This window comes from Acinonyx jubatus, chromosome D1 (assembly GCF_027475565.1).
Source record: "Acinonyx jubatus isolate Ajub_Pintada_27869175 chromosome D1, VMU_Ajub_asm_v1.0, whole genome shotgun sequence".
Classification (NCBI taxonomy): domain Eukaryota; kingdom Metazoa; phylum Chordata; class Mammalia; order Carnivora; family Felidae; genus Acinonyx; species Acinonyx jubatus.
The window spans coordinates 57,042,607-57,053,179 of NC_069390.1; the positions used below are offsets into that span (position 1 = coordinate 57,042,607).

General features: G+C 41.7%; 1 protein-coding gene across 18 annotated transcripts in view; it reads right to left on the reverse strand.

The window, feature by feature from the left end:
- XRRA1 (X-ray radiation resistance associated 1) overlaps positions 1-10,573 on the reverse strand; it is a 61,685-nt gene that overhangs the window by 45,769 nt on the left and 5,343 nt on the right. For 8 of the 18 annotated variants that reach the window (XM_027039819.2, XM_053203685.1, XM_053203683.1 and 5 more), the window contains 4 exons: positions 9,719-9,816; positions 5,159-5,343; positions 1,819-1,890; positions 375-447 (listed from right to left, as the gene is read on the reverse strand). In XM_027039819.2, coding sequence (XP_026895620.1) covers positions 375-447; positions 1,819-1,890; positions 5,159-5,343; positions 9,719-9,812 — 424 coding nt within the window. In that variant the 5' untranslated portion in view covers positions 9,813-9,816. Of the gene's footprint in view, positions 1-374; positions 448-1,818; positions 1,891-5,158; positions 5,344-9,718; positions 9,817-10,573 lie in introns of those variants that run through there. The other 10 variants (XM_053203688.1, XM_053203687.1, XM_053203679.1 and 7 more) reach the window with 6 other exon arrangements.

Below are 10,573 nucleotides of genomic sequence, written 5' to 3' on the forward strand. Positions count from 1 at the left end.
AGGGGTCGCTATGGACTTGCTGACTAAACAAGAAGCCTTTATGCTCCTATAGGAATTCTTATAAGCTTAAAAGCATTTTTATATACCTGTCTCATCTCACCCTACAAGGCATCCTACCTTGGGGAGGAAGAAAGGAAAGGAATTATCTCCATTTACAGGAAGAGAAGCACCAGCTCACAGAGAAACGCTCTGAAGGAGGTAGTGCCAGCTCTAGGTTGAAATCCCAGTCCAGGGGTTCTCCAGAACCCAGCCTATCACACTCCAAAAAAGAGATGAGCAGCCAGTCATGGATGGACTGACAGGGAAGTTCTAACACAAGCGACTGGCTGTGCTGGCTAAGATGCAGAAGATAGTTTTCAGGAAAAAAAGCTTACCTAAAGGCAGCAGGTTTTCTGAGGCATTGATGTAAATCACCGAGTGAAAATGCTTGAAGTCCTTTTCCTTAGCCTGTGGGAAAGCATTTCAAAAGAACACAAGATTTGTTCCCTGCCTGGAGGCCTTGCCAAAGCTCCGGAACTGCTATCAGAAGGAGCAAAGACCTGCAGGGATAAGCTATATTCTTAGCAAAGAGCACCCACTTGCTGAGGGCCAGAATGACTTTTCTGCTTCTTTTTTTCTATTATGAAATAGTTCAAATGTACAGAAAAGTTTAGAGAATGAAACTCTGAAGACCCCTGTAACCACTATCCCCCTTTAATAAATATGAAGATTTTATGGCCTTTGCTTCAATTTTCCTTAAAGAAATGAAATACTATAGAGTTGGCCATGCCCTCCCCCCATCCCCATATCCTTCCCCAACTGTATCCTTCTCCTTCTCTCACAGATAACAGCTATCCTAAACTGGTGATTATCATTCACATACTTGTTTCATACTTGTATTCTACATATATGTACCCATAAACCATATGTAGTATTATTTACATGTTTTAAAACACTATGTTATATGCAAATCATACTGTAGGTGTCATTCTGCAACCTGCCTTTTTCACTCAACACTATGTTTTTGAGATTTACTTGTGTTGATACACATAGTTCTTTTGAGATTTATTTTATTTACTTATTTTAATTTTTTTTATGTTTATTTATTTTTGAGAGAGACAGAGACAGAATGAGAGTGGGTTAGGTGCAGAGAGAGAGAGGAAAACACAGAGTCCAAAGCAGGCTCCAGGCTCTGAGCTGTCAGCACATTGCCCGATGTGGGGCTCAAACCCACAAGCTGTGAGATCATGACCTGAGCTGAAGTCGGATGCTCAACCGACTGAGCCACCCAGGTTCCCCGTTACTTATTTACTTATTTATTTTAATTTCTGTATAGTATTATACCACCAATTGCTTGTCATATGCCATGGAAGGCCTACAAACAAAAAACATTTGCCATAATTGCAAAAACATTGGCTAATGGGGGCCACAAATGTGGCTCCAGGCTACCTATTAGCCAATTTAAAGAAAGAAACATGATTCATTACATGAGTCACAGTGTGTGTAAGAACAAACCAGCATCTTGGGAGAACCATTACCACTCCTGGCATTGAAACTTAAGAGAAATTTTTTCTGATGGGAACTCAGTGTCACCTGAACAGAATTCTATGACAAATTCAAACCAACTCCCACAATGCTGCTTCCTTTAATTCACCTCACATGGGCCAATGGCTTACAGCAAAAGATTGTATCTAAATGTTGTTTCCACACAGCGAGTCTTTGGCCCTCCCCACCCCCTAGTCCCTAGTCCTCAGGGACTCTGGTGGTACAGTGGACAAACAGCCAGAAGCCATCTCAGGTCTGGCTCACCTCAATCCCATCTCTGCTGGCTGGCCCTACCTTGGAGAACTTCAGGCCGCTCACGTTAATGTTGCACAGGTCTGATGGCTTCCTTACACAATGGTGCTTCAGCTGGAACACAGTGCAGAGAGTCAGCTCTCAAGGCCCCAACAAGTTTAATAATTGGACAAAACAACAAATGACCCCCTGTTGAGACAGGCGGCGTGGTACAGTGCAAAGAGCATGGGCTTTGGGAGTTGCTCAGAACAGAGCTGCCACCTCAGCCCTTCTACCTCTAAGTTTCCCATCTGCAAGATGGGGATAGTCACACTGACTTTATAGCGTTCTTAGGAGGATCCCTTCATCTCTGTTCCTTCCCTGTCTTTTCTGAGCCCCACTTTTTCTACCTGATTCTTTAAAAAAAAAAATCTGTATTTCTGGGGCTTTACCAGTCTCACTACATGCATAATAATTTATTATTTGTTCGTTTGTTCACTCTTTGATTCACTAAATATTTACTAAGCATTACTTTGAGCCATGTATTGTGCTAAATATATCAATACATTTTCTTCTAATCCTAACTAAACCCTTTGACATACGTATGATCATTTTCCTTTTTAAATGAGAGAAATAAGGTTAAGAGAGAAAAAATGCCTTGCCTAAGGTCCCACAGGCAGTGATAGATGATTTGAATCCACTCTGTGCTCTTTTGACTACCATATGTTGCTCCTTATAAGTAAAAAGTTTGAAGACAATCTCAATATTGGAGCTTCTATTTCTGTTTGACCAAACTTCACTCTTTTTTCTGTTAATAATTTTGTTATAGCATCTATTGTGTTTAGGCATGGAATTAAGCATTTTGAATATTCTAATAACAGCATGGAAGCCAAGTAGCAAGTATTTATAAATGTGACACTTATTTTTTACAGATTTATTTTAAGTAATTTCTACACACAACATGGGGCTCGAACTCACGACCCTGAGATCAAGAGTCAGATGCTCTACTGACTGAGCCAGCCAGGCACCCCTAAATGTGATAAATATTTTAAAGGAGAAATTCAAGACACTACAGGAGACAATAACGGAAGGCCCTAACCTCAGTATGAAAGTGAGGAAATACTTAGTTGAGGAAGTACTATTTCAGGTGAGACCCAAAAGGTAAGTAGGAGTTGGTCCCATGGAAGTGGGTGGCAGGCCTGTGAAAGCTATCAGGGCAAGAAACAGCCAGGTGCTTTTGAGAGGATGAAAAACAACAAGGCAAGGGAGGCAGCCACTGGATCACCTGGGTCCATACTGACTGTGTAAAGGAGTGTGGATTTTGTTCTACAGTCAGTGGAAAGCTAACAGACTTTTTTTTTTTGCAAGAGCTGACAGCAATTTTATAAAAATAGCTTTGTCCACTACACACAGAAAAGATGATGAGAGACCAATACACCAGACATTGTTAATTACCTTCCCTAGATTTAGTTCTCTACTACTTCCATATTAAAGAATCCCAAAGTTATTCACACTTCTCTGAGTGGATGTGTCCTTAGGCCCAAGCTCCAAGGATAAGTCCTGACTGTCTAATTCAAGCTTGGAGGTCATGTTCCCCTAACTAATGACTGTTGGGACCTATGATATAGGTCTAGCCAATGAAACAGACACTGGCTACTGGGGGTGGGAGGCCAGTTCTGGGGAGCTCTTTCTTATTTATGAAAATAGACATAAGACAGTGACAATCCTTTTTGTACCTCTGGATGTCATTCTTTATATGTGATGACTGGAGTTGCTGCAGCCATCTTGGGATCATGAAGGCAATCAGCCCAAGAGGACAAGTTAACATGCTAAGGAAATAAGAGCAGAAAGATGAAGGAATCTGGGCCTTTAACACTAAACTCGCCTACCCTGGAATAACAATGCCCCTGGCTTCTTTTATGTGAAATAAAAGCATCCTAGTTGGTTCAAACTAGTTAGGAGGTCATTGAATTAATCTAATAAAAAATGATGGTTGTTCAGATTAGGGTAGAGACAGTGGTGATTAGGAAAATAAAGATTTTAAAACTATTTAATAGAAGTGCCAGGCTTGGTAGTGGTGGGAGTGGGGTGGTAAGGGAGAGGCAAGTGTCGAGCTAACCCCAAGTTACTGGCTTGGTGCCATTACTGAGGCAGTATAGTAAAAAGAAAAGGGTATGTCTTGGGACTTGGAGTAAGGGGATTGGCACAGCTCAATATGAGGTGCCAGTGGAACATTCAAGTAAAACTATCCAGCAGATAGGTAGGTATCCCATCACTCTGAAAAACACCGTATTGCTTCTGCCATATAAAGGAGCAACATGGGTAACAAACCATGTCGATTAATGTGGGAATATATATGTCGTGAGAAACAAAAGGGAAAAGAAGACTACTATAGTAAGCGTTTCTGCCCTTCCTCAGTACTGTTGTTTCAGTCCTCCGCACCCCCAGTGAGAAGTGGACATTGTGATGAAGGAAATACCATGGGACTCTGCAAAAAGCTTACACTACCCACTTGAGGTGAGATGCAACCTCAGAGCTTCCTCCTCAAAGCTCTCTTTAAACATCTGATCTGTGTAGAAAGCCACCTGTTAAGAACCATAAGTAGAGCCTGAGAACAGAGTAGAATGCTGGAGAGTTCTTCATAGGGAGTTAGACAAACCGGACTAGATATTAATATTGGTTTACAAATTTGTCTTTCTTTGCCAAGCCACCGAGGCATTGCACAGAGCAGATGTGATCTACCTGGCTGGTCTCCAATACAGTCACCCCGGTCTTCTTCGTAAAGCCTGCCCCAAGTACTAGGTACTATCTGATCAGCTCCCCTAGACTTCAGTGAGATACTAAACCCAAAGGACAAAGTCTGTGGAGTGTGGAATTTCCCCAGTCCCCCCATTCCTGGAAAACGGGAATCTCCACCCTCTACCAGGTACGGGAATAGGATTTTCAATTTACTGTTCCCCTGACCTACTCCTTTGCCTTTCTAACTCAATTAAATTGAGTTTTTACCTGATATATTATAAAGGCACAGGCTTTGGAGTCAGTAGACCAGAGTTCTCATCCTGAGTAGTTCTAATAATGAATAGACCAGAGTTCTAATTATTAGCTATGGGACCATGGCCAAGGCATATTACCTCTTGGGGTCTCAGTTTTCCCATCTGCACACTGGCAACAACATAATAGGGACAATAATACCTATCTCACAAGGTGGATATAAAGAAAGCTTACATGTAAAGAAAGCTTTGGGTCCCTTCATCATCCTGACTGTACTCAGCCAAGATCACTCTAATAGTTTGGGGTGGGTTGGGGGTAGTTGTACCAGAGTGGAACAGGGCAAGTCCTTGTCTCCCATCAAGACAGTCATCAGCTGATGCTGCCAGCCACTCCAGGATATATTCACTCTCACCAGAAAAGCCTGGTCCAGTATGTGTCCAGGAACATCCTCTTGTTTTTCATGTAGAGACCCTTTCTTCCCCTTGACCTCAAAAGAAATCTTCTTCTGGCTTTCCTGACCTTCAGCTGGTGCCTCAAGCACATTCTTGGGCTGCTTCTTGAGGTTACATTTCCGAGCCACTAACCAGTGTCCTCGGCCTGTTGAGAAGATCAGAAAAATGAGAAGAAGCAAACTCCCCTAAAAGCTACAACTAGTGTGCTTACAGAGTATTTACCTGTAATACCAAAACCAAAAATAGCTCCACATTACCTGATATGCACCAGATACTGTGCTGCTGCTGGTGAGGTGTGTCTGCATACCCACCTCATTTAATTGGCCCCAAACCCCACTGAAAGACATGTTACTGTCCCCGTTTTACAGATGAAAAGGCTAAGACTCAAAGAGGTGGAATGACCTCCTCAATTCCTTCCTCCACACTTTTGTCTCTAAATGCTAATTTTCCTTTTAAGACCCCAGATCAAGTATTTCCTGTTTTACAAAGCTTTCTCTGACTCTCCTCAGCAGACTTGATTATTCTTTCTTACACTGGCTACTCTCCCATCTCTCATCTCTTGGCTAGAGCTTAATGAGTGGAGTCAACTCATCAGCCTCCATTTTGCTGGACTTTATCTTGGATCCCATTATTATAGGGGAAAGGTTGTATTAGGAGCTCAGGATAAGAAGATGACAGTTCTGGGGTGCCTGATGGCTCAGTCAGTTAACGTGTTCAACTCTTGATCTCAGCTTAGGCCCTGATCTCAGGGTTGTGAGTTTAAGCCCTGCATTGGACTCCGTGCCAAAAGAAAATGATAGGACAGTTGGCACTTAAAAAAAACTCAATACATTTTACTGTGTTAAGAACTCAAAAATTTGTGTAAGCAAAAAAGAATATGAGGTTTACTAGTAAGTTCACCTAACAAATCATGACAACACTCTAGAATCTGTGCCCTCCTACATCAGTTTATTTGTTCCAAGGCATTCATTGCAATCTGTAATTATTTTGTTTGCTTGTTTTTTGTCTGCTTTGCCCTGCAGAGACTTTGATTTGTCACAGTATTCCCAAGGCCTACGTAGAATTTCCCATATTGTGAGTATGGCTGAATGAATGCTGAGCCATAGCCCCTACCCACAATTACTCATCCAGACCTTTTCTGAGCATCAACATTGTGCTAGGAGCTAGGGCTGTGGAGATGAGTAAGACAGAGGCCCTGACTCAAAGAGCTTAATAATAGAAGGGGTACTGTAAAAGCACTGAAAGGGGAGCTACCAGCCTAGGCAAAGCTAGATCTAGTAAGTTTAAGGTTGACTAGATGGCAATGGAAAAGACAGGTATCCTGGGCAGAGGGAAGAGCACAAGAAGTACCCAGAAGCAAAAAAGATCAGGAGCACGCAGAAGAACAGCACAGAGCTGTGGGAATCAGCTCAGTGCCTCTGAGCATTGACTCCCTGTCCTCATAGTCCACTATCCTGCTTCAGGGGCTTGCCCTGACTCAACCTGCCTCTTGGAGGCAGCTCCTGCCCTATGTCTGCCATGAACCATCTCCCACTCCCACTCTGGGCCTGACATTCCAGATAATCCATTTCTCAGGGTTGTCCCCATCTGGGGCATAGACCTTTGTCCTATTCTAATAGCCCTCCCAGACACTCCAGTGTGAGTTAGTGCCCAAATTCCCAACATGACCAGAAAGTAAGGCTCAGACTGTGTAGAAGATGAACATGAGGGAAAAGAGATGAGGCTAAGGAGGTCAGCAGACTCAGATCAGAAAAGGTCTGGAGGATCAGAATAAGGAGATTGGTTTTTTGATTTTTGTTTGTTTGTTTGTTCTTTATGAGACAGCAAGCGAGAGAATCTTTCTGACACTACAGAGACTGACAGGGGGCTCGATCTCATGAACTGGGAGATTATGACCTAGTAGGACGCTTAACTAACTGAACCACCCAGGTATCCCAAGAAGCTTGAGTTTTAAAGGGGTAGACTTTTAGCACAAAGAGTATCCATGGGAATGTTCCCCCCACTGTGTTTTTTCATTTTGAGATGACATAAGACTTCTAGAAAAGTTGTGAAAATAATAGTTTCTCTACAGGTTTCACCTAGTTCCCCCAATGTTAACACCTTAAATAATCATAATGATTGAAGGCAAAAAATTAACACTGGTACATCAGTAACTAATCCAAAGCCTCCTTTGAATTTTGCCAGTTTTCTCACTAATGTCCCCTTTCTGTTTCCAGGGTATCTCACATTTCATTTAGTTGTCATGTCTCCTTAGAATCTCCCAATCTGTGACACTTCTTCAGTCTTTCTTTTTTTCTTATGTGATCTTGACACTTTTGAAGAGGACTGGTCAATTATTTTATAGAATGTCCCTCAATTTGAATTTGTTGTATGCTTTCCTATAATTAGACTAAGGTTCTGTGCTTTGGCAAAACTAGCACAGAAGTGATGCTGTGCCCTTCTCAGTGCATGATATCAGATGACAGATGATATCAATATATCTGATTACTGGTGATGTTAATTTTGATCACTTGATTAGGGTGTTGGTTCCAACTTCCCTACTGAGAAGTTATTATTTTTCACTTTGTAATTAATAAAGATACCTTGAGACTATACAAATGTCCTGTTCCTCACCATACTTTGACCCACTAATTCTAGTATCTGTGATGGTTGATTTTATATGTCAATTGGCTAGGCTATGGTAAACAGTTATTCAATCAAACACTAATCTAGGTGTTGCTGTGAACGTATTTTGTAGATGTGGCTAACATCTGCAATCAGTTGACTTTAAGTAAAGGAGACTATCCTCAATAATGTACATGGGCCTCACTCAATCAGTTGAAAAAACTTAAAAGCAAAACCTGAGGTTTTCCAAAGGAGGAAAAACTGTTGCCTTAAGACCTCAGCATCAGATCTTCCCTACAGATTTCAGTCTTGCCAGCATATTATTCATAATTATGCCAGCATAATTTCATAAGCCAATTCCATAATACACATATGTATACGGAAACAGAATGAGTAGGATATAAATACATATCCTATTGGTTCTATTTCTCTAGAGAATCCTGATACACAACCATAGAAGCTTCTTATCTGTAAAAAGTATTATTGTGATGTTTTAACAGTGATTTTCTATTTCCTTCATTCCTTCTTCATACATTAACTGAAATTCTACTGTAGGAAGAGTTGTTCCTTTTCCTACACTTATTTAAATATTCAAATATTTATTTTTATCAGTATGGGCTCATGCATATTTATTTACAACCCAATTCTACCTTTATTTATTTTGTTGTTTAGGTTGTCCCAGCTTTGGCCACTGGGAGCTTCTTCAGGTTAGCTCCTATGTCCTTCTTATACGCCCTCCTCATTTTTCTGAGCACTTCTGTACTTTCTATTACTATACAATGTTCCAGGTACAATTTGTATTTTTCTGGCCCCAGCCCTGGAAACAATGTTTTCTCTGAGGAGCCCCGGCTCTTTTACTGGAGAATCATATTCAGAAACCAAGATCTAGGCAGCAGGTATACTCTTTGCAACTGAGGTGTCACTGCTCTCAGTAGCCTAGGAAATATACATACATGTACTAACACATGCAGATGCACATGGCTATATTTATTTCTCTATCTCTCTGTGTGTGTAAGGGGGTGTGGGTATAAAATTATGAGCTCATACTGAGAGCCCCACAGGAGGGTTTGTAGGTGGCCAAAGAAGGTCTCTACATGAAAAAAGAAATCACTCTAGAGAAGTGGGGAGGATGGATTGGAGGAGAAAGTTCTTCCAGTATTCCACATACAGAATAACTAGCAAGTCATTTCATCTGGAGTAAACAAGGAGTACTTCCCCCTTGCTCTACCCTTTCAAAGTAACAAATTCAATCTAGTCAACTCCTGCTTCTTGGCAGTGTTGCATCCGTAGGGCTCTGCTCAGTGTTATGAGGAGTCCCTGCCCCATGGGAGTTTTTAACTAGATGAATGTGTGAAAAACTACTTAGCAGAGTCATTTTATTTAGCCATTTTATTTAGGAGCTTGGCAGAATATGATTACTCAACAAATAATAAACACAGAGAAGAAGACACTCATAAGAGAGGATGGTCACTGAGGGCTGGAGTAACTAGACACAGCTTACTGGAAGAGCTGGGTCTTATGGGATGGGAAAAAGTCTGGAAAACTAGAATGATAGCTGGAACATTCTGGGCAAATAAAACAAGCTATGTGAAAAGAAAACACTACAGAATAGGGCATATGTAAAGGAATGGGGTTGTAGCAAAGGATAAGGGAAGGTTAGACTCTGAATACAGAATATCAGGTAAAGAAGCCAGCAATGAGAAGTAACCGAACAGAAGGGAACACTATGGTTAGAAGTGCACTTAGAAAGCTCCCTGAGAATTCAGAGAGAAAATGGATGGGAAGGGATGAGGTTGGGTAGAGCAGGGGAGAGGAGTAAATTGGGTTGGAAAGAAAGGAGTCGATATGAGAGTCACTCTGAAGTAGGAGAAAGGTGTCAATTGAAGCCCAAGTATCAATTAGAGAAGTCACCTGACCTTCTTCTGGCATCCGAAGGAGATTTTTGGCTGGAAAGCAGTTGTTTAAATAAGGCTTCCCGTTATTCAGCTTATAGATTCCTGAGGAAGCCATCTCCCTAAGAGTCAAGCAAGGAAAGTAAGGGAGTGTGAGAAGGGGCAACATAGCTCTCTCACCAAACACAGCTTGTGAGCCCACCAGCAACATCATACCCGAAATATGCTCTATTTCTGAGACCCAAAAGGCCCCTCTCCTGTAATGGGCTGGTCTTTTTTTTTTTAAAGTAGGCTTCAGGCCCAACAAGGAGCCCAACATAGCGCTTGATGCGGGGCTCCAATTCATGACCCTGAGATCCAGACCTGAGCTGAGATCTAGAGTGGAATGCTAAACTGACTGAGCTACCCAGGCATCCCCTCCCCCACCCTTTTTAAGAAAAATGGACTGGTCCTTCAAATGGAGAGGGAGAGAGGGAGACCAAGGCCCTGGGTTTTTTGGTTCAAATCACTAACTCAGTGGAACACTAAAAAGACCACCTTTGGGCTCAGACAGACTTGGTCTAAATCCTGACTACCTTTCCTCACCCTGTGACTGTACCCCTCTGAACCTCGGTTTCCTCACCCATAAAATGGGAGTAATAACACCCACCTTAACAGACAGAAGGGAGGATCAAGTTAGGAAGGTAGTGCCTATGTTGGCATGAGCACTGGGTGTTATGTGTAAGTAATGAATTACTGGAATCTTCTCCTGAAGCCAAGACTACACTGTATGTTAACTTGAGAATAAATTAAAAAAAAAAAAAAAAGGTAGTGCCTAGTACCTTTTAAGTGCTTACTAGAAATGTTCTTTGTTTTAACAGACTTCAGGAAAGAGGGAGT